General features: G+C 35.8%; 1 protein-coding gene across 3 annotated transcripts; it reads left to right on the top strand.

Moving 5' to 3' along the window:
* Window positions 1-4,792: 4,792 nt before the first annotated feature.
* Window positions 4,793-24,737, top strand: LOC110696502 (acetyl-CoA carboxylase 1-like). 3 transcript variants are annotated; one of them, XM_021873801.1, is made up of 32 exons: window positions 4,793-4,991; window positions 11,576-12,005; window positions 12,247-12,453; window positions 12,541-12,702; window positions 12,786-12,878; window positions 12,999-13,094; window positions 13,293-13,466; window positions 13,902-13,995; window positions 14,083-14,270; window positions 14,400-14,450; window positions 14,536-14,575; window positions 15,144-15,268; window positions 15,378-15,494; window positions 15,603-15,677; window positions 15,773-15,829; window positions 15,928-16,032; window positions 16,589-16,675; window positions 16,769-16,960; window positions 17,042-17,230; window positions 17,418-17,528; window positions 17,640-17,726; window positions 17,806-17,982; window positions 18,280-18,357; window positions 18,473-18,595; window positions 18,763-19,032; window positions 19,139-19,479; window positions 19,776-20,013; window positions 20,161-20,495; window positions 20,589-20,802; window positions 21,795-21,971; window positions 22,183-24,339; window positions 24,420-24,737. In XM_021873801.1, exons 2-32 carry the CDS (start codon window positions 11,661-11,663, stop codon window positions 24,474-24,476), a joined length of 6,762 nt encoding a protein of 2,253 aa, XP_021729493.1. In that variant the 5' UTR covers window positions 4,793-4,991; window positions 11,576-11,660; the 3' UTR covers window positions 24,477-24,737. The 3 variants fall into 3 exon arrangements, with proteins under 3 accessions (XP_021729493.1, XP_021729495.1, XP_021729494.1); XM_021873803.1 differs by lacking the exon at window positions 4,793-4,991 and adding an exon at window positions 10,705-10,862; XM_021873802.1 differs by lacking the exon at window positions 4,793-4,991 and adding an exon at window positions 11,073-11,206.
* The last annotated feature ends 248 nt before the right edge of the window (window positions 24,738-24,985 follow it).

Genomic DNA, 24,985 nt, shown 5'->3' with positions numbered 1-24,985 from the left:
CTAAAAAATTATTATTTTTGTGATAATATCCTAAGGGGCCATTTAATTTTAACTTAGGGAAAGGGAATGAGCTCAACTAAGGGAAACAAGGTGAATGGAATGAAAAATCCTTAAATTTAGGGATTTGTTAAACGTCGCCCGCAAATCTCCACATAAAGCCCACAAATATTTTTACTTTGACTCTTTTGCCCTTTTTCTAATTTTTACCGAAACCGTAATTCACTCTCACGAAGAATGTGGAGCTGGAGTGGATCGCCGAGGGACACCGAAGAGCTGTCATCGTCGCCGGAAAGCGAGATAATCCGGGGGAAAAATTACGAAAAGTAGGGGTGGCGTCTGGTCAGGACGCCGCCACCGTGGCTGTGGCGTCCTGGCCAGACGCCGCCACCATGGCTGTGGCGTCCTGGCCAGACGCCACCCCTACTTTTTGTAATTTTTTTTTTTTTTTTTTGTAATTTTATTTAAACTTTTTGTAATTTTTTTTAAATTTTATTTAAAGTTTTTGTTTTTTTTAATTAAACATTAACACAAAAAATTCTGATTTAAAAAAAAATATATACATTAGAAATAAAAACATTAACACATAAAACAAAAATATTAAACATTAACAAAAGAATTCTGATTTTTCAAAAAAAAAAATATTAGACAAAAAAAAAAAAAAAAAAAAAAAAAGTGGTAGGGCGCCTGGCCAGGACGCCCAGCCCCTGGTGGTGGCGTCTGCTCCGGCCGCCGGGACCAGGGGGCTGGCGTCTGACCTGGACGCCCAGCCACGGCGGTGGCGCCTCTGGAAAACGCCACAACCGTGGCTAGGCGTCCAGGTCAGACGCCAGCCCCCTGGTTCCGACGGTCAGAGCAGACGCCACCACCAGGGGCTGGGCGTCCTGGCCAGGCGCCCCACCTCTTCTGGTTTTTTTTTAAAATTTTTTTTTTAAAAAAACCCTGCCACCGTGAGTCGTCCTTCCCTCCGCCGCTGTGGCCGCCAAGTCCTTGCCTTGCCGCCTCAACATTGCCGTATTTTCGGGTGATTAGAGTGTGGGTATGGGTTAGATTTTTTTATTTTAGGTTTAGGGCAATAAGGTAAATTCAATATAGATTTGTGGGCTTTATGTGGAGATTTGCGGACGATGTTTAGCAATCCACTAAATTTACTATGTTGTTTGTTTTAAATAAACAAAGGGAAACAAGCCACTACATCATACCATCACCACACAACAACCTCTTCATTTCCTTCACCTTCCTACTTTCTCCAGCCACCACCCAGCAACCCCACCACCCAAACTCCCTTGCCACCCCTCCCCCACAAAACCCTAGAAACACCCCTCCTCGTACAACCGTCGGCTGCCCCTCCGACCTCCCCCCACCCTAGTTGGTCGATTGTTTTACGAGGAGGGAGAGGGGATTCTAGGGTTTTGCGGGGATGGGGGAAGATTTTTGGGGGGGAGGGGTAGCGAGGTGGATGGGTAGTGGGGGTAAGGTAGGAGGATGGTGGCTGGTGTTGGTAGGGTAGTATAGTGGTAGCTAAGGAAAGGGATTGGAAAAATCTAGGGGGGTGGGGAATCAATTTGGAAGACTTTGGGTGAATGGGGAGGGTAAAGGGAATGGAAAAAAAATGCATAACAAACAATATCAAAGGGAATAAGGGCAGTTGATTTCCTTTCCCTTTTCCTTTGATGAATACCGACCCCCAACCAAACGGCCCCTAAGTCCCTAACCAAGGATAAATATGAACGATAGAAAAAATCATGTGAATGATTTATTTAGAGGAATTCAATTGCGAAATTTTGTCATCAATTTTTTAGACAATATTTAGGTTAATATCATTTAGTTTATATTATTTAACAGATTTTAAAAGTGTCACAATAAAAATTCATGAGACATGTATGAATAAATCTAATCCTTAATTAGCACCCTATTTAATTATAGCTTACAATTCTTTATTTTTTTCTATTACTAGGGTGACTAATGCACGCACAATCATAGTTAGCCATGTTCAGGATGCTCTTTCAGTTTGATCTTATGTCACAAATTTAGTTTTTGATAACATTAATGAAGAAATATATGTAGAAAATATTTTTTAGGGTGTAAATGTCCATATATGCAACTTTTAAGAGTTCAAAAAAAGAGACAATTAACACTAACGAGAGCAAATAAGTAAACAAATTAAATATTTTTATGGTATAAATGTCACACACTATTCATAGGTTGAACTTTTCAAAAGGTAGGGGTATGGTCATGTTCAATCGACAAATGTAGCTATAGAGGTGGCTATTAACTGTTAGCTCACTTAACAGTCAACAAGCTGTTAGCTATATAAATAACAAACAATTTAATATGAGTATTTAATTTGGTAAAATAGCGGTTGACTTAAAAATATAAAAAAGAAAACCAACAACTACCTCTACTTTTCGAAAGCTACTTTTACTACTTTACATTAAATCAACCACCACATTGTCAAACACTCAAATTTTTTATTAAATAGTGATTTATCATTAAAAGCTACTACCAAACACATCCATATTTTTTTATAATTAGATTTTTGTATTGGAACATATATAATTTGAAATTAATGTAGTGCATTTTAGTTCATTGCACACTTTTCTTTCATAAATTATTAAATTTGACATAATTCTTTTTCAATTATTTGTGGTGAATAAGTACTATAAAAAATAAATGTTTCATTTATTTGTTTCCAAATAAATAATTGTAATCATTTTTGTCATTAATTTTGTTTATTATTTAGAAAGTCAATTATTTATGACTTACAAAGTCACAGTAAATCTTCTTTCGAAAAAAAAAAAAAAAAAAAGTCACAGTAAATCTTGGTGTTTTTTGTTTATAATGTTAACATTGGATCATAAGAGGTACGAGTACTGTATTATGATATATTTTTTTATTTATTTATTTTTTAAGGAGAAATCCATCACATAAGCATTTGACTTATATGTAGTATAATAGAGACATAAACGAATATAACAAAAGTACTCCCTCATATCCTTTTTGTTCTTTTCGTTTGGAATCTTGACACTTGTAAATCTTCTAAAATACTCTCAATTTATGAAACATAACATATGTTTTACTTGATTAGTCTCATTTAATAGTTTATTACAAATAATATTAACTATTATATTTTTAATAGTTTATTACTAATATGCAATTAAGCAATATTTTTAATTAAAGTAATGCATTGACAGATCTGCACAGTTATAATGAGAGTAATATTTAAGCTCGAAATAAATAGTAAACAAAAATAGAGGAAATTATGCTACCTCCGTTAAATGTTATGTGCAACTAAATGGGAGTTTGCGGAAACCAATGCAAAAGTTAAGGGGCAAAGATTAGAAAAAGTTAAGTAACTTGTGGCATGTAATTAAGGTGGAGAGAGAATGTAATTAAGTAGCAAAGACCAGCCAACACCGCCTTCACCAACACCACCGCCACCTTCACCACCACCACTACCAACCCCACAAAACCACCACCACTACCAACCCCACGAAACCACTACCACCACCAGCCCTAACCACCTCCAACCCAGACCACCCCACCACCCAGACCTACCTCCTCCAACGCAGACCACCCCACCACCCAAACCCACCTCCTCCAACGCAGACCACCACACCACCCACGCCACCAAGACCCAACCCTAACTCAGACCACCTCACCACCCATGTACCCAGACCCACCCATCACCGTAGAAAACCCCTTAATCCTAACCCACCCACCACCCCACCCTCCCCCTATACCCACCCACCACCGTAGAAACCCAGAAAATCAGACGAAGAACAGCAACTCAGAAAATCGAAATCAATACCCAGAAAATCGAAATCAAAACCTTGAAAATCAAAACCCAGAATCAAAACCCAGAAATACGAAATCAAAACCTAGAAATTCAAAACTCAAAAAATCGAAATCAAAACTCAGAAAATCGAAAAAAACCCAGAAAATTCGAACATAAATCACCAAAAAAAAATGAAAAAAAGTACAAAATCGAAAAAAAACGATATGGATCGTTAATCGACAATAGCAGATCCAAAAAAAATACGAAAAAAATGATATGGATCGTTAATCGCACATCATCCAACGGTCGAAGAAAGAGAAAGCACATCATCAATCCGGTTGAAATTCGAGAACCAAGTTCCAAGCCCAAAGCAGATCCTTGTGAAAATTCGAAGAGAGAGACAGCATTGTTCGTGGTGGTGGGAGCTAAGGGTCGTGGTCATAGGGAGGAGAAAGACGGTGGTGGGATGGAAGGTGGTCGTGAAGGAGGAGAGAGAATGGTGGTGGGAGGGCGGTGGTCGTGACTCGTGAGGGAGGAGGGATGAAGAGGTTGAAAGAGATAAAGAGGGTGAAGGTGAAAGAGATGAAGAGGGTGACAGAGATGAAGAGAGGTTGAAGAAAGAGATGAATAAATGGGGTGGGTAGAATTAGGTTAATGATTTTAGATTAGATTAAAAAGGTTATTGTGATTAAAATAAGATAAGGGTAAAATTAAGAAAATCAAAATTTTTAAGTAAGGGTAAATATGTAATTTCCAGGGTTTTGTTTACTAAAAATAGAAAGAAAACAGAGAGTTGCCTATAACTCTGATCATCCCAAAATGGCAAAAGTTACACATAACACTTAACCGAGGTAATATTCAATTTTATATAAATCATTTTCAAAATATTGATTGTTTATTAATGAAATTAGTTTGAAAAATAAAGAAGAGCGGTAGCTGAGAGGTGGGAAGTTGCTTATGCCACGTAAAAGCGGTGACCAATAATAAATAGTCCGTTTTATTTGTACTTTGAGAAATGTATTTCAACTCCAATCCTTTGTCTCATATCAAACCAAACCAAACCCCCCATTCTTTTCGCCCAAATATAAAGCTTTATGTTACAACTCTAAATTCAAACTCAATCAAATGGTGTGAACTATCTTGCATTTTTTGAATCAGCGTTTTGATCTTAGAACTGATTCAATCTCTCAGTTCTGCATTTTGGATTATATTAACGGTATGTTTTTACTCGATCTCTCTATTCATATAAATTCTTAGTTGTTCTCGGGTGTATCTAGAGCTTGGTGTACCCATAAAAGTTTTCGTGTTCATTTTATTAGCTTTGCTCAATTCTGTAAATGAATATGAATAAAGTTCATTAATTAATCCCAAAATCCTTGAATCAAACACACCTTTAACCCTTTAGGTGTACTCGGAAATAAGATAGAAATGTTGTCGTGTTGATGATCTATATATATACGTTTCAAAATTTAAATGCTTTAATGTTAAGTTGTGGAAATTAATAACTTTGTCTATGATGTACTAAAAAAGGACTAATGTTTGTATGTTACACATATATGAATACAACTCTAAATATTAAACTTTAATAAAAGTATGTGACAAGAAAAATGAAAAATATGAGTAACAGATTGAGTGATTGACCATGGTCCATAGAGTACACGTTATTTCTTTGAAGTCCAACAGCATTTAATCCTCGCGCTGTTATCTTTTGGCACTTATCATGGCCTTATGGGCCTCGTGGTGGGAGTCGTGGCTGGATTGGCTCCTCAGCTTTTTTTTTTTTTTTTTTTTTTTTTTTTTTGAGGCAGTTTTTTTTTTTTTTTTTTTTTAAGTTAGTTTAACTAACTATAAATTTTCTAATTACAAGTATAATTTATATATTTTTATTTATCCCCTAGATCACATCATTGCATCATGAATTTATTCTTATGTATTGTAATGGTATTATTCAAAAAAAAAAAAAAATTGTAATGTAATGGTAAGAGTGACGGAAATGTGATTCTTGTAGTGCATATTGGCTTCATTTGACCAACAATTTTTGGTTCAACCACTGTCCACTGATCTTACTCTGTATTGGTACTTGTTTATTTATTTTGATTTATAAATTCTATTTAGAAAATAGAAGACTTAAATTTACAATTTCCAATTAAAGAATACTTCGTTCTCCTCTTTAAAATAGGGAACATTTTTCTTTTTCTTTTTTTTTTTCGCAAATTAATCTGGTATATTTGGTTTTTATGGTCTAACTATACTACTGATGTACCATGTATCCATTCTCTGTATCTTTAGTTAAGAGCTTAAAATTTGACCACTAATTCTCTTCAACAACCTTTTTTTTTTTTTTTTTTTTTTTATTAGTAGGAGAAGGGCCCTACGGGCCGGAACATCTCACAGGTCATCTCGGTCTGGGTTAGCGGGTTAGGCACTTTAGGAGTGGGGGGAAGGATAACCCCACCCCAAAGTGCCTCTAGTGGAGTTTGATCCCACAACCTCATGGGAGATGCAAACCTTACCACTAGACCAAGCTTTGCTTGGTGATTCTCCCCAGCAACATGGTAGGAATAACATAGTTAAATAAGAGAGAGCCTCCATTGATCTTCTAGACAAATACTTTTTGTTTACTGGTGGCTCTCTTGTTATTTTTAGAAAAAGTATTTTGGGCCACATCATATTCGTATTGTTGAATTTTGTGCACACACACACTTCAAGTTACTTAACTGAAGAAATTCATTTGCGATTGAAGCTTCCTCGTTCCTTCTTCCTTCCCCGATCTTCACCCACCCATACCTTCCATCGACACCACCCTTTCAAACACCATTTTCATCGTGTCTACCTTCTCTCAACACCATCTTCCTCGTCTCCACCTTCCACCGACGTCACCACCACCTTCGATGGCTTCACCGCCAAGTTAAACGAAAACCCTATGAAAAATGGGTGAAATTAAGGGCATGGTCAACCCTAAATGATAGGGGTGACCATGTCCTCCATTGAAGTTACCATTGAGTTTAATTTTTGAAGATGGTGTCGAAAATGTTGGAAATAGTGGAGATTAGGGAAGGAATAATGAGGAAGAAGGAGGAAATGTAAATGGAGGAGGGAGCTTCAATGAGGACGAAAGTTTAAACGCCATTATACCATGACTTCAATGGAGGCAGATGTGACAATTTGTCCAACTCAACCAGTCAAATTTACTATAATACACCCTAATAATTCATGACATGTACTCTTAACCTAATTGATAAACGTATTTCATCAATCCAATAGATCAACTTGAATTTTCTCGTTAAATAAGGTCTTGTTAACATCATATACAATTTTTGATACCGAAGTTCAGAATCAAAGTTATTGATAACTAAAGAAGTGAAGTGGGAAAATATATTATTATTGGTACTTTGTACATCAAAATAAAACTTAAGGCTTTAATGGCGAACTTGTTAGGCGTGAATATAATTGTCTATTTACTTCTTATATAAACAAACTAATGTGTAGCTTGAGTGTTGCACCGGGTTGTTATTTTAAAACATAAGGAGTAAGGTTAACATAAAAGAGGATTTAAAGAGAATAACATAATTCTCCATTGCCTTGGAATTGTTGAGGTTATTTCACTTTATTCATTTTTTTTAGGCTATAAAATTATTTTTTGTTATCCTTTTTAGTGCTTACGAGTACTTAAAGATATACGAAGTATATGTTTATATTTATATAGAGGACATAAATTAATATTGACTAAAATGGTAAGAAATGTGATCGTATATCCACGAGATTTGTTTGAAACTCGTGAGATGCTTTTTTCTCGTTAATAATGACATAGAATAATGTTGCAATGCTCGTGGTAACATAGCGCAATACTAATTAAATGATGATGTGACATTGTGACATAATGTTAGTGCAGATTTACGTGACGCATAAACGTTTTTAGGAATACTTTTTAATAATATTTTTTTTGATAAGCTACTTTTTAATTTTAATAATATAAAAAGCATAGATTTCCACCTCAAATTAAATTTACGTCCACACAATAAGATCATAAGTTGCTTGTACAATAATAGTAGAAATGTACGTACTAAGTGAAATATGCAAAAGTCAAAGTCAAATAATTTAAGAAAAATGTGTTCTTTTTGGTTAATCTTTACTCATATCATCATTAAATTATGAGATTATAATTTCTACTATGACTTTTCTGAATAATGATTAAAGTTGATATAGTCTGATTATGAAATTGAGTCGTATCACTCGTATGGATTGAGATAGAAATATTTTTAATTTTTTTTTTTTTTGACAGGAGATAGAAATATTATTTTAAGTGACTGAATAAATGCTGATTTTTTTTAGAACTTTTTATTCTAAAGATTACATATACTCTGCATAGGGTAAAAATCTAATTACTGGGGAAGATTGACTTAAGGGTGTGTTTTGTTTAAACATTGTAAATGAAACGGAAAGGATTCAAATAAGTAAGGGAAAGGTTAATGATAAACGTTACTTTTACTATATGTTTAGTATCCTCGTGGAATGGAAATAATTTGAGTAGATTATGATTAAGGAAATGTATTTTGTTTCCATTAGTTTATCAAGGGTAACAAAACGTTATTTGTTACTTTTAACCCATACCAAACAACTAGAAATGGAAACACTTATGGGGCGCTTGGATTGGAAGTATTAAATTAAGGGGTAATAAAAGTCAAAACAAGCAAAATTAAAGTAAACATAGGAGAGGAGGAGCTAGTGATGATGTGATTGTAAGAAGATTTATATAGTGATGGTGTGGTGATAGGTGAAGAAAGGGAACTATTACCCTTATTTTGGGGGTAATAAGTTACACTTGGGGGAGGGTGGGTAACCTATTACCCTCATTTTGAGGGTAATGATTCCTCCACCCCTCTCTTTTCCTTATGTCACTACAACCTTAATTCATTCATAAACACCTTGAATACCTCTATAATTTACCTAGTTTGACTTTTATTACCCCTTTAATTTATTACCCCCATTCCAAGCGTCCCCTTAATTGAATCCGTTTCCTACATCTAAAATTACTATACCAAACAACCCTTAAATATATTTAGCATTCTTAGCAATATTTTAGCTAGGTCATTCACCTTACACACCAAAGAAAAAAGGCAATATTCTAGCTAGGTCATTCACCTTACACACCAAAGAAATAAATAAATAAATATTTTTTTTTAATTTTTTTTTTTATTGATTCTTATAAAGACGATTTGTTATTATATTTATAGGTCTGTCAAAACGTTCGTTGTTTCCAATTTTTTAGAATTTAATTTATTGATTTTGTTACGAGTACATTACAATATATAAATTTAAAAAGAAAACTACATAATAATAATAATAATAATAATAATAATAATAATAATATGTATAATATGTATGATAAATAATAATAATAATAATAATACGTAATAATAATAATAATAATAATAATAAATACAAATAATTATTTTTTTTTCAAAATAAATTAGGGTTTTAAAAGTTAAAAAAAAAAGAAGAATTAGTCAGTGATGTAGCCGTATTCAAGGGAAAAATAGCTTAATGTTCTACAAAAATCAAGCTGACATACCCCCCCCCCCCCCTTTAAAAACATGGCCCTAAACTTCAGTGATTTGTTACACCTCCACTATAATTACTGTAATTAATTACATTTTTATTCACTCTAATTTCCCTGTTCTTGACTTATATATATACTTTAATACTCACTAATCGTTCAATTTAGTTCGATTAAAAAAAAATTATAGGAATATTTTTGAGGGTTTGGTGATGTCACCTATTTCTCAACATTGTGATCTTGTTAATCTTCCATTAAGAAAATACCTTCCATTAACAAAAACCTCACATTACCCCATATTGTCACAATGCAGTAGAGGAATTATGAATTTTCAACTAAAAAAGAGGTACGGAATAACTTTTAATCGTCACGTCTATTGATTATTGATACGTTTGTGTTTATTATTCTATTTGTTACGAGTATACCGATGCTATATGCGTGTTACATTGTTACAAATAAAAGTGAGACAAGGGAATTTGATTTCTTTTAAATGTGCTAATTTTATTGATTGATTCCATATTTGTTTTTGTGTATGATTTGTTGCACTAGTAAATGCTTCTTCTAAAAACGAACATGATTTACATAGTGAAAATGACATAATTGAAAATAGCATTCGTTGTTTTATTCTACTTTTCAACGTATAATGCGTTGATTTGTTGAAATAGGATTTGATTTCTTTGAAGTAAATGTTTTAGCCATAGATGTATTTTTTTATTTTTTTTTATTTTTGTTTTGTTTATAAGTTGTTGTGCTTGTATAAGTTCCTTCATAAATCAAACAAATTTACAATGTGACATCGCGACATAATTAAATATGTCACTTTCATAATTTATTGTTTTCACCAATCTATCATCAAAATAATAAATCAATTGTAAAAATAATGTAATTTTCTAAATTTATTTGTGTAAATGAAATCTACACTTCCGATCTATTAAGATGCACATTTTATACAACTACATGAATAAAAACTCTTACAATGGGGTAAAACTTACTTCACTTGTCTTTTGAAGTTCTTCCTAACGTAAATTTATATATGATACAATTATAACTTAATTTAATAATATTATAATATGAACTTTTAAAGACGAAAGGAGTAAGGAATTTTAACGGGTCGATGACAATGAAAGGGGTAGTTGCAGCATAAAAGAAAGGAGGAATAATGGTAGCTGAAAGGTGGGCAGTTGCCACGTGCAACAGACCCCAAATTAATTGAGTCGTTAATGAAGAGAAGGCATCCTGCGCCTCAAACCAAACCAACCCCCTTCTTCCCCCCTAACTCTTCTTCAATTCAATGATTTTCTTCTCTTTCTTATTTCTTATATATTTTATTTATATTATTAAATATTAATATTAATAAATAGTGCACAAAAACACACAAAATATTACATTTTATAACTCACATTATATTATATGATCTTAGTTTTGATTCAAGAATATAAAATCACCCCACATGCCAATTTAGTTTCCTAGGAGTAGTTGCCCAAACAACGAACTTGGTTCATGTAGTCCACCCCATCTATTATTACACGGGTACGTTTTTACTAAACTCGAGTCTTTTTTGATTCGAGTTTGTTGGTTCGAATTTGGTAGTGTGTAGTTGAGCTAACTTGTATGAAGAAGAGTGTGAATTTACTAGAAAAATGTGATTGATATTGGTGGCTGGCTTTAGTTGACTGACTTCATCTTACTTAAGTTTTTTATATTTGTAGTCTAAATTATACAAGTACATCATTTGATTGTCATACAATTTTTTTCTATGTTCAATTGTTGACTCTTGAATTTTACTTGACTTGTATAAATTTAAACTTGTATGATTCTATTTAAATCAATTTTGAATATAAGCATTCATACAACTCCTGCCTTTTATTTAATTGGTATGTAATTTTAACTATTGTTTTTGTTGTTAATTTTCTTTGTTATTGTGGGATTTTATGATTACCCAGTTTTGCAGGCGAATTGTTGATAGTTGTAGTGAATGATCATATATTCATATATTTAGAAGCTTAATTTAATTGAATTGATGATTTGGTTCATGATATACTAGGTTTTTGTATGGTTTGATTTGTATTTGGAAGGAAAAAAATAAAATATAATTACACCGCGAATTTTGTGTAGTCCATGTATTAGATTAGATTGTACTTGTACGTAATAAGTGGGAGTTTTAGTTTGTAGTGAAAAAATGGGATGTTTATAAGCATTTTGATCAGTAATTGATGAGATTTTGTTATTGGTTTGATTATCAGTCGTAGGCGCAGTGGCCGGGTTTTTGGGCAACACCAAGAGGGGGGTGAACCTGTAAAGAAGGAAGATAACAAGGAAGATCCGAGGATGGCGACATTATTGACAACAATTGCAAATAGGAATGGAAGAGTTGTACAGAGGAATTCTACAAATCCCATTGTGGATGAGTTTTGTTATGCCCTTGATGGAAAGAATCCAATTCATAGTATTTTGATTGCAAACAATGGAATGGCAGCTGTCAAATTTATAAGAAGTGTCCGGACATGGGCTTACGAGACTTTTGGAACGGAGAAGGCTATAACATTAGTTGCTATGGCTACTCCAGAAGACATGAGAATTAATGCGGAGCATATTCGAATGGCTGACCAGTTTGTTGAAGTCCCTGGTGGGACTAACAACAATAACTATGCCAATGTGCAGCTTATTGTAGAGGTACCGTGAATCTTGCTGTGGTAGCATTGTCCTCTTTGGTTATTTTCCTATGTAATTGGGTTGATTAAAAATAGATATTAGCCAAGATTTACGAGAAAACCATAGTCCATTTTGGTTTAGTTTACATTACACCTGCGTGTTTGTTAAGTGTAAAAATTGTTTTTGAAACTATGATCTGAAGACAAAGATGGTAAATTTTTTTGGGTGGGACTTAATTTGTTTTTGTTCTCTTTTCTTTCAGATGGCAGAAATGACACATGTTGATGCGGTTTGGCCTGGTTGGGGACACGCATCTGAGATCCCTGAGTTGCCAGATGCACTTATGGCTAAGGGGATTATATTTCTTGGACCCCCAGCAGTATCTATGGCGGCTCTTGGAGATAAAATTGGTTCATCATTGATTGCTCAATCTGCTGACGTTCCTACTCTTCCATGGAGTGGTTCTCACGTATGCACATTTTTTTCTTGTAGCCTTCACAATTCTGCTTACTGCTAGGAGTTTGCTAATTACATTATTTATGTATCTGTCCTTTAGGTGAGAGTTGCCAAACAAGACTGCATTGTATCAATTCCTGAGGATATATACAAGGCAGCCTGTGTTTTTACTACAGAGGAAGCAGTTGCTAGCTGTCAAGTTGTTGGTTATCCAGCTATGATTAAGGCTTCTTGGGGTGGCGGAGGGAAAGGAATAAGAAAGGTGCGTTAGATATTAGGGATGATGTGGTCAAATAACCTTTTCCCAACATTTCATAAACTCGTGGGTTTTGTTTTCCTTTTCAGGTTCACAATGATGATGAAGTAAGGGCATTGTTCAAGCAAGTGCAGGGTGAAGTTCCTGGCTCACCCATATTCATCATGAAGGTGGCTTCACAGGTTAGATTCCTACAACATTGATACAGTAATCTTCTATCAGGATGAGCTATACATACTTCTTTTCATGAAAATGGTTGTCTATATATTTTTGTCTAAGAAGGCATTATTTATGCCTTGCAGAGTCGGCACTTAGAAGTACAGTTATTGTGTGATCACTATGGCAATGTCGCTGCATTACATAGTCGTGATTGCAGTGTTCAAAGGAGGCACCAAAAGGTTTGTCCCTAACTCTCTAGTTGATTTGTCGATAAACTTTAAATCTTTAACTTCTAACTTAGCATGTTCCAAGTACAGCTTATTAGCTTAAGCTTATCTAAAAAGGACTTGTGTTCTTTTTGTAAAAATGTATATACATCTTATGGATTAGCTTAAGCTTGGTTTTGAATCTATCTGTCCGTCATATCAATTGATCAGATTATCGAGGAGGGCCCAATAACTGTAGCTCCACCAGAAACAGTAAAGGAACTCGAGGAGGCAGCTAGAAGGTTGGCTAAAACTGTAGGTTATGTAGGAGCAGCAACTGTTGAATATTTGTACAGTATGGAAACTGGCGAGTTTTTCTTCCTTGAGCTGAATCCTCGACTACAGGTACGGAGCATCCTGAACTTCTCATTAGTAATTATGATGTGAAATCATGAATTAAAAAAAAATGTAGATATGATGAGGGCTAGCAGGATCCAAAATGGCAACCTGATATCATCTGGCCTTATTATTTTTTTTATGTTCCACAATGTCCTGTTTGCATGGCATTTTTTTTTAATTGCTTTGCATTTTTTTATTTCAGACAAATCAACATCCATTATTGTCTTTAAATTTATGTGAATCCTGCCGTGTAAAGCTATATACAATTGCACCTTCATATTCAAAATTGTATATAGAATAATAGGCTACTATGTCCCAAATTCTAAATAATACAAGTATGAACTATCTATGATACTTTGTATGCTCCTTATTCATAGCTAAACTACTATTTTCTGTAGTTCTGATGAATTCATTTTCCTTTCTTGTATTCGCTCAACACAGGTGGAGCACCCTGTTACTGAGTGGATTGCTGAAATAAATCTTCCAGCTGCTCAGGTCGCTGTGGGCATGGGTATTCCTCTTTGGAAAATTCCTGGTAAAATGACCTGCTCCTTACTTATCTAACATATGTACTCTTTTGTACTCGTTTCTGAGCTGACTTGCTCGTGCAATATCAAAATAGAAATTAGGCGATTCTATGGGGTGGAACATGGTGGGGGTTATGATACTTGGAGAATTACTTCAAGTGAAGCTAAGCATTTTGATATGGACAAGGCCCAGTCTGTGAAACCAAAAGGTCACTGTGTTGCTGTACGTGTGACAAGTGAGGACCCAGATGATGGGTTCAAGCCTACTAGTGGGAAAGTACAGGTTAGACTATCCTGGTTTTTTGTTTTGTTTTGTTTTTTTTTTTTTTTTTTATTGTACTTTCCCAATCTGTTATCTTGCTTGCTTTGTAATAGTATTGAAGATATCTAATATCATGGGTGTCTTCATTAGGAGCTGAGTTTCAAAAGTAAACCAAATGTGTGGGCCTACTTCTCTGTTAAGGTACCTTTTCTTCTCAACTTTTAATGTCATCCTTTTGATTGGCTCATTTTATGAGCTTGATGATGATCAAAATTTACTATTGCAGTCTGGAGGAGGCATCCATGAGTTTTCAGATTCTCAATTTGGTAAGTCAAAAGTCCAACTTAAGACGCAGAATATAACTTTTAATGTTCACCCAAATATACTTTGGAGGTTAATATAATAATGAGAATTGACGAGAATTAGATCTTTAATTGCCTTTTATTTGTGATGTGCTTTTAAATAACAATATATTACATCTTAGTTTCATATATACAACAAATCTGTTAGATTAACACATTGTGAAACTATCTAATAAACAAATGCTTTGGTGGATTCATTTATGGATTGGAGGAAATTCTAATATACTATGTTTTCATCACAACTGGGTAGGGGTATGTACTAAGCAACATGCAAGGAGTAGAAAAGGTTCCTCATAATGTGTCACAGTAGATAGTAGATATTTCATACATGTATGTCAGATTCAGATATATGCTATAATGTGTATACTTGTAAAGCATGTTTGATGCAGTCGGCTCTTCTACTGAGGATTTTTTTATAATAAATAAAATCTCTCCTGGCTCTGATTATGTTGTGACTTGGTTATAGTTTTCTTGTTTCAAGGTAACTTGGTTTATAGTTTACAAAGTTTAAAATTAATCAACTTCTTTGCAGGCCATGTCTTTGCATTTGGTGAATCAAGAGGCTTGGCCATAGCAAATATGGTTCTTGGCCTGAAAGAAATTCAAATCCGAGGAGAAATTCGCACTAATGTTGATTATACCATTGACCTGTTAAATGTGAGCCTTAATGAGATTTTATTTTATATTCATTCCCTGTTTCCACCATCCATTAAAGCCACCAAAAGCTGCGGAAGTTTTTACCCTAATATTTTTTCCTTCTCTCCAGTCTTCAGATTACAGAGATAACAAATTTCATACAGGTTGGTTGGATAGCAGAATTGCAATGAGGGTCAGAGCCGAAAGGCCCCCCTGGTACATATCTGTTGTGGGAGGAGCACTCTATGTATGTACAACACTTATCTCATTGCTTACTTCGAAAAGCTACATGGTTCATAGTCATTGGACTTAGCAATAATAGTGATATTTCCCTTTCCCTGCTGTCTTTCTCCAGAAAGCTTCTGCTAGTAGTGCAGCCACCGTTTCAGAGTATATCGGCTATCTTGAGAAGGGGCAAATTCCTCCAAAGGTACTTAATACACCAGAGAATGTCGAGGTTTACATAATTTTTGGTGTCATTGTTTCTTTCAGTATCTCATACTAATTCTGCTGTGGGCATTGCAGCATATCTCACTGGTCCACTCTGAAGTTGCTCTAAATATTGAGGGGAGCAAATACACTGTATGTTTCAGGATATTCTACCTTCATGACAATTTTAGTTTATAAATTTTGCACTATTGGACGCTGTAATTTACCATAACATGGTTGCTGTTTCTCAGATTGAAATGGTGAGGGGTGGCCCAGGAAGCTACAGATTGAAATTGAATGAGTCTGAGATTGAGGCAGAAATACATACATTAAGAGATGGTGGTCTCTTGATGCAGGTAAGAGTTGCATCATTAATATATAAGACTTCAGTAGTTCAGTATCTATAATATATATTAATGCTACATGTATATGACCCTGTATTTAATCACAACCTTCTGTCTAGTTTCAATGACAAATAACAAACGGATGATAATCAAGTGAGAGAGTGAGGCATTTAATTCAATCCATATAAGCTGAAAACTTTTGCAATAAATATCTGGTCATTATTTAGGTTATCATCAGCCCTTTTAATTATAGGTCAGCCCTATGCATCATGCTCATTATACTTTGCAATTTTATAACATAAACTAGACACTTTTTTTGAGAAAGACATGGATTCCTGAAGCTATACCATATAGCATGTAAATAATCATGCCAACACCAATGCCCTAGCTTGTTATAAGTAGACCATCTTGTCCATAAGGTTTACGTTACAAAGGTGCTGGACCTGGAAGGAGTTTCTTTTACTTTAATTGCTACACGCCTACACCCATTAATATGGAACAATTGCTGTTCAGCTCTATATGCTGATATTAAATCTCTTGAATGTTTTTATCTTAAAATGTCACGCAGTTGGATGGGAACAGTCACGTAATATATGCTGAAGAAGAAGCAGCAGGAACTCGTCTTCTTATTGATGGAAGAACTTGTTTGCTTCAGGTACATTCTCTCTCTCTCTCTCTCTCTGCATCTTAGCTCGAAATCTTTATCATATCTGGCCTGGTATTAACCTTTTACCTTCTCTATTTTAAGAATGATCATGATCCTTCAAAGTTAATCGCGGAGACACCTTGTAAGCTGATGCGGTATTTGGTACCAGATAAAAGCCATGTAGATGCAGATACACCATTTGCCGAGGTTGAAGTTATGAAGATGTGTATGCCTTTGCTTTCCCCTGCATCTGGTGTAATACAGTTTCATATGTCGGAAGGTCAAGCTATGCAGGTGAGCATCATTTAAATTGTATATATACTAAATAAGAAAATAATCTTAAAATTGAATTTATGTATGTGATTTGTTGTATAGGCTGGTGAGCTTATAGCAAGACTAGAGCTAGATGATCCTTCTGCTGTAAGGAAAGCTGAACCTTTCCGTGGTAGCTTTCCTACCCTGGGACCTCCAACTGCAATATCAGGAAAAGTTCATCAGAGATGTGCTGCAAGTTTAAATGCAGTTCGGATGATTCTTGCAGGTTATGAACACAAGATAGATGAAGTAAGTATTCTGTTCATGAATTAATTTTCCTTGAACTTAATTATATAGTTACATTACTGATTGTGATTCCAATTTTTGATGAGATGGCCTCTAAAGGGGCTGTTGCAGGTCCTTAAAAAGTAATATTTTGTGTTTGTTGCTTTCCTATGAGGAACCATTCTTACCTGTTTGTTACGTAATTTCTCAGGTCGTCCAGAGCTTGCTGGTCTGCCTTGATAGTCCTGAACTTCCTTTCCTACAATGGCAAGAATGCTTATCTGTTCTGACAACCAGGCTTCCCAAAGATCTGAGAAATGAAGTGTGTTTCTACATTCTACTTTTATAGTCATGCTTGAGAAATAATTTGCAATCTGTATCTGTCTGCTATACTTTTATATCTTCACTCATTCCCTTTCTTTTTATCTTTCAGTTGGAATCAAAGTATAGAGAATTTGAAGGAATCACCAATTCTCATAATGTTGAATTTCCTGCTAAGTTACTGAAAGGTGTTCTAGAGGTTAGCACCTACCTTTGATTCCCTTTTGTAAATTATCACCCTGAGAGTTACTCACGTAAGTAGTATGAATTCTTCACAGGCCCATTTAAACTCATGCCCTGAGAAAGAGAGAGGCGCTCAAGAACGGCTTATCGAGCCTCTAATGAGTCTTGTAAAGTCTTATGAAGGTGGAAGAGAGAGTCATGCTCGTGTTATTGTTCAGTCTCTGTTTGAAGAGTATTTGTCCGTTGAAGAATTGTTCAGCGACAATATCCAGGTTCGTTGATCTATAGTGCATGTATACTAATTTTTTATACTAAGGATTGAGTGCTTGGGTTTGGTGCCACACTGTGAATTTGCTAATAATCATTAATCTATTGTGTGCTAATTTAGTTTCAAACCTGTTCCCTGGTTTCTGTCACTATCAGTTGTGTTGCCATTCGATGAAGAAACAATTGATTTCTTTTTGCATAAGAAAATGATAGAGCTTGTACTTAAATTAATGGTCTGTTGTAAATTATGTACACTGTGTCCAGCCTTAGCTACTTTGTGACTTTGGTGTTACTCTGTCCAGGCTGATGTCATTGAACGTCTCCGCCTTCATTATAAAAAGGATCTCTTGAAAATTGTGGATATCGTACTATCACATCAGGTACGCTGAAAACTTCAAAAAATGTGACTTTAGGTTTGTTGATTTGTTATACTTACTTTTCGTAGATTCTGCTCCAGACTTGTTCATCATACATCCCATATTTTATGATTTTCAGGGTGTTAAAAATAAAAATAAACTTGTCCTACGACTCATGGAACAACTAGTTTACCCAAATCCTGCTGCATACAGGGAGAAACTTATTCGTTTCTCACAACTGAACCATACAATGTATTCTGAGGTTGGTGATCCCACAACTTGTGCTTATCTTGTCTCATTATGCCACAGATATGTATTTTCTAATATACAGAGATGAGCTCTCAAGTTAGTTTCGCTTATATAATGATTTATGCTGCTGTGGTAGTTGAAGTCTCAAACAACTAATTCATAATCCTCCCATGATTGCAGTTGGCTCTCAAGGCTAGTCAATTGCTTGAACAAACCAAATTGAGTGAGCTTCGTTCTAACATTGCTAGAAACCTTTCTGAATTAGAAATGTTTACAGAAGATGGTGAAAACATGGATACTCCAAAAAGAAAAAGTGCTATAAATGAGCGTATGGAAGCTCTTGTGAGTACTCCGCTTGCTGTTGAAGATGCCCTTGTGGGCTTATTTGATCACAGTGATCATACACTACAGAGGCGGGTTGTTGAAACCTATGTCCGGAGGCTTTATCAGGTGAATCCAGAGTTCAATATTTTAAAGTCAACTACTATTTATCAATGAATTTTAAATTATTTAACTCTTTATCTTTTCTTCTTCTTCTTCTTTTTTTTTTTCTTAGCCTTATCTTGTCAAGGGAAGTGTGAGGATGCAGTGGCATAGATCTGGCCTCATTGCTTCTTGGGAGTTCATGGAGGAGCAGATTGAAAGAACAACCGTCTCTGATGATCTATCCTCTAATCAACCAATTGTTGAGAAACACAGTGAGAGAAAGTGGGGGGCCATGGTTGTTATTAAATCTCTGCAGTTTCTGCCATCGGTGATTACTGCTGCACTGAAAGAAACAACTCAGAATTCTGAGAAAACACTATCCAGTGCCTCTTTAGAACCAGGCAGCCATGGCAACATGTTGCACATTTCACTTGTGGGGGTGAATAACCAAATGAGCTTGTTGCAGGATAGGTAGAAAAACTCTATACTTACACTTTTCAACTAATGTTAATGGTGCACCATGCTTTAATTCCTTCATTTATGCGCTGTACTTGACTCTTTTATCTGCGCTTGTTAGGAAATTTCCCTTAATGGTGCACCATGCTTTAATTCCTTCATTTAAGCGCTGTACTTGACTTTTTTATCCGTTCTTGTTAAGAAAATTCCCAGTTTCAGCTCAATGGATTTCTTGGTCTTGTGGTTGAGTGGATTTGCATGAATATTTTGTATCTTATATAAATAGCTTTTGAATTGTGTTATTTGTGCAGTGGTGATGAAGATCAGGCTCAAGAGAGAATCGATAAGTTGGCCAAAATTCTGAGAGATAAAGAAGTCAGTTCTGATCTCCGTGCTGTTGGTGTTGGGGTGGTTAGTTGCATTATACAGAGAGATGAAGGGAGAACCCCAATGAGGCATTCATTTTATTGGTCAGCAGAAAAAAATTACTACAGTGAGGAACCATTACTACGTCATTTGGAACCTCCTCTATCTATTTATCTTGAACTGGTATGAGGTTTTGAGTCGTCTTTCTTATGCTCTTTGTTCTATTCTCTTTTATTTCAATCTAGGTCTTACTAATATCTTCATAATGTTATACTACCTAAATGATATAATTGAGCCATTGTTGATTTCCTCTAATTTTAATGAATTCAGGACAAGCTTAAGGGATATGAAAATATCAAATATACTCCTTCCCGGGATCGCCAATGGCATCTGTATACCGTCATGGACAAGCCATCCATCCGGAGGATGTTTTTGAGAACGCTTGTCAGACAGCCCATCTCTGAGTTCTCAGGAGTCGAACTAGGAACTCTTCGAACACAAAGGCCCATCTCTTTTACATCAAGAAGCATCCTGAGGTCTTTAACAACTGCAATGGAAGAGTTAGAACTTAATGCACATAATGTTACCTTGAAACCTGATCATGCTCATATGTACCTGTACATAGTTAGAGAGCAACAAATACATGATCTTGTGCCATATCACAGGTATCTATTGCACCATTTCTCCTTTTTTCTGATTTTGTGGTAATTGATGCAACTTACTCTTAAAGGAGAGTTATATCAACTATTTGTTTCCAGGGAGTTGAACATCGACGACCAACATGAAGAGGTGGCTGTTCAGAACCTTTTGGAAGAGCTTGCTCGTGAAATTCACAGTTTGGCTGGTGTAAGAATGCATAGATTAAATGTTTGTGAGTGGGAAGTGAAGCTTTGGATATCATCTTCTGGCCAAGCCAATGGTTCTTGGAGAGTCGCAGTTACTAATGTGACTGGTCAGACCTGCTCTGTACAAGTAAGTTTTTTTATTTTTATTTTATATATGTGTGTGTGTGTGTGTGTGTGTGTCAAAGGTATAGTTTTAAAATCAGCGTGAAGCCAAAATTTTCATTACACTTTCATGGGATTGCTAGTTGATGAAAGCTGCAAATTTTGAGCTCTAACTCTTGGCAAATCATTAATTTTTTTGGTGCAGTGAAATGTATACGTGAAATTTGTTGTCTAAGGGTGCGTTAGAGACCGTACATAATGTACAGTGGCTTATTGTATATCAAAATTTGTGACAATTGTCAATTTATATGCCTTTTTTTAAACCTTAAGTTGCAGGATGAGCAGTATAGTTCAGTGGCTATGTACTTATTCTGTCCATAAAAATCTATTTGTATTGCTTTCGTGATGTCCAACAAAATAATATCTGCCAGTTACTTAAAAAGGAAGCTTCTCACTCAACCTGTGTAATGTGGACACTGTACTCATATACTCTCCTCCATCTGCTTTATTTCATTTTTATCTCTCCACCGTCTACCAAAACCCTACCCACCTACTAAATCCTTTAATATGCATGCTTTAACTGCCAAACCTAACTGAAAAAAATTTATGGACAGAAATGATATTGTTACCTGATGTCGAATTCATTTCTTAGAATCTATTACCAAACAATGCTGCCAATTTGTGCTTTTATCACTTTAAATTAAAGTATGGCAATTGTGCTGAACTTCTGTCCTTCAAAGTTAAGTTATATATTATCTGCTTTGACCAATTTTAGATAAACATTAATGTAACTAGTTGTTTCACAGTAAAAACATAATACTCGAATATGGTTGGTATGCGTAGAATTCCAAAACTACAGTAGCATGTTTCCAAGTCTAGTTGGTGCTTGCTTCTATATTGGTGCTGATCATGAATAATAATTAGTAGTTTCTTACATTTGTGGTTAAATACAATATTACCATGTACCTCATGAATAGTCTTGAATTTAATGAATGTTATTGCATCAATGATGTCCAGGTTTACCGCGAGTTGGAGGATAACAGCCTACATGAAATGGTCTACCATTCTGTGTCTGCTCATGGTCCCCTTCATGGAGTACCAGTGAATGCATCCTATGAATCCCTAGGGGTTATCGCCCGTAAACGACTTCAGGCCATGAAAAGCAGCACAACTTATTGCTATGATTTCCCATTGGTATGGAATTTCAATTTTCCATCACTTTGATCCCCTCCCTCCTAAAACCTGTTCTTGACCATTTCTTCATTCTTTTTGATCAAAATGCAAGTCTCAGAGAGTTGTATGACTTGTATCAAATTAGTGACCAGGCTACCATAGCTCATGGCAGCACTCATTTATTTTTTGTTGCATGTTAATGGACTTACATTATTCGCGCTATTGTTTTCAGGCTTTCTTGACTGCCTTAGAGCAATCATGGGCATCTCAAGCGCCAGATGGGGAAAAACCTTCTGAAAAAGTACTTATAAAAGCAACAGAGCTAGTTTTTGCTGATCCAAAAGGAACCTGGGGAACTCCTGTTGTTCCTAAGGATCGCAACCCTGGTCTTAATGATGTTGGTATGGTGGCCTGGAGCTTGGAAATGTCAACTCCTGAATTCCCCAATGGAAGGACAATATTGGTCGTAGCAAATGATATTACCTTCAGGGCTGGATCTTTCGGACCGAGAGAAGATGCTTTCTTCCTTGCAGTAACAAATCTTGCTTGTGCTAAGAAACTTCCTCTGATTTATTTGGCTGCGAATTCAGGGGCTCGACTTGGTGTTGCTGACGAGGTAAAAAGCTGCTTCAAAGTTGGTTGGTCTGATGAGTCAAACCCTGAGCGTGGGTTCCAGTATGTGTACTTAACTCCTGAAGATTATGGTCGTATAGGGTCATCAGTTATAGCCCATGAGTTAAAACTTAAAGATGGTGAAACTCGATGGGTTATTGACACTGTTGTAGGTAATGAGGACGGACTAGGTGTTGAGAACTTGTCAGGAAGTGGAGCTATAGCTAGTGCCTACTCAAGGGCTTACAAGGAAACCTTTACTCTAACTTTTGTTACCAGCAGAACAGTTGGTATTGGTGCCTATCTTGCTCGCCTTGGGATGCGTTGTATACAGAGGCTTGATCAGCCCATAATTCTTACTGGCTTTTCTGCATTAAATAAACTACTTGGGCGGGAGGTATACAGTTCACAAATGCAACTTGGTGGTCCAAAGATTATGGGCACTAATGGGGTAGTGCATCTTACAGTTTCTGATGATCTTGAAGGCATATCAGCTATTGTGAAGTGGCTCAGCTATGTTCCAGCCTATTTAGGTGGTGAACTTCCGATATCACGCTCTTTAGACCCTCCAGAAAGGCAGGTTGAGTATCTGCCTGAAAACTCCTGTGATCCTCGTGGTGCTATATCTGGTATACTTGATGCTAAAGGTAAATGGCTTGGTGGTATTTTCGACAAAGATAGTTTTGTTGAAACTTTAGAAGGGTGGGCAAGAACAGTTGTCACAGGAAGGGCCAAACTTGGAGGGATTCCAGTTGGCATAGTTGCTGTTGAGACACAGACTGTTATGCAAATTATCCCAGCAGATCCTGGTCAACTTGATTCTCATGAGAGAGTGGTACCACAAGCAGGGCAAGTATGGTTTCCAGATTCTGCTACCAAGACAGCACAAGCCTTGTTGGATTTCAACCGGGAAGAACTTCCACTTTTCATTTTAGCTAACTGGAGAGGCTTCTCAGGTGGGCAAAGGGACCTGTTCGAAGGGATTCTTCAGGCTGGATCTACAATTGTTGAAAACCTTAGGACTTACAATCAACCTGTTTTTGTTTATATTCCCATGATGGGAGAGCTTCGTGGAGGGGCATGGGTTGTTGTGGATAGTCGAATTAATTCAGACCATATTGAAATGTATGCTGACCGAACAGCTAAAGGAAATGTACTCGAGCCTGAAGGAATGATTGAGATCAAGTTTAGAACCAACGAATTGATTGAGTGTATGGGAAGGCTCGACCAACAACTTATTGGTCTCAAGGAAAAACTGATTGAAGCCAAGGAAACCAATTCTTATGCTGATATCGAACTTTTCCAACAGCAAATCACAGCTCGAGAGAAGCAACTGTTGCCTGTTTATACTCAAATAGCCACGAAGTTTGCTGAATTGCATGATACTTCACTAAGGATGGCTGCAAAAGGAGTTGTTAAGGAAGTGTTAGATTGGAAAATGTCCCGTTCATTCTTCTATAAGAGATTATACAGAAGAGTAATGGAGGAATCACTGATCAAGTCTGTACGAACTGCAGCAGGTGAAGGGTTGCCCCATAAATCTGCCATTGAATTGATCAAAAAATGGTTCTCTGAGTCTGCTAATACTTCTAGAGACGATTCCAATGCTTGGGATGATGATGAGGCTTTCTTTAAGTGGAAGAATGATTCTGCTAACTATGAAGAAAAGCTTACAGAATTGCGTGTTCAGAAGGTATTGCTTCAGCTGTCAAATATCAGCAACTCGGCTTCAGACCTGAAAGCTTTGCCTCAAGGTCTTGCTGCCCTACTTCAAAAGGTACTGCAAATTCTTTTCAATATTTATATTTTTTATTTGATATCAGAATGTAAGACTAATATTTTCATTTTGAATTTCAGGTGGATTCATCGAGTCGAGCACAACTTGTAGATGAACTCCGGAAAGTGCTTACTTGATTTGGTAACTCGGTTTCTTCTAGGTTGAAGATGATAAATTAGTTTTGCCGTTGTCAAATCTGAAATTTTATGAGGCATGCAACCGATACAGACACGTCATTTGTGTTTGTTGATTGTTGTACTGTATCGATTTATGAAACTGTAAATATAGGAGATTTCATAATTCAATTAGGCAATTCATTGTGACTCATGGTTATCCCATTTTGTATTAATCTTTTTTGTTCAAGTACTTCAGTTGAAGATTAAGTCATTCTCTTACAACTACTTTTTTCTCCATTTTGTACATTGTCACCTCATTTTGACCAGTAATTAAATTAGTGAAACGCTAAACATCGCCCGCAATTTACCATATAAAGCCCACAAATATGTTATGATTTGACCATTATGCCCTTTTGCTAAAATTGAGATAATCTCGGTGTAAAAAATGTGGAGCCGTATTGGCTCGTCGGGGGAGACCGGATGGCAGGCCGGAGATGCGGGGGACGCCGGAGGTACGTCGTCGTCGACGG

The sequence above is a fragment of the Chenopodium quinoa genome, unplaced genomic scaffold, assembly GCF_001683475.1.
Source record: "Chenopodium quinoa cultivar QQ74 unplaced genomic scaffold, ASM168347v1, whole genome shotgun sequence".
In the NCBI taxonomy this organism is placed as follows: domain Eukaryota; kingdom Viridiplantae; phylum Streptophyta; class Magnoliopsida; order Caryophyllales; family Amaranthaceae; genus Chenopodium; species Chenopodium quinoa.
The sequence above is the reverse complement of the archived record's forward strand: the minus strand, read 5'-3'. Positions and strand labels throughout refer to the sequence as shown.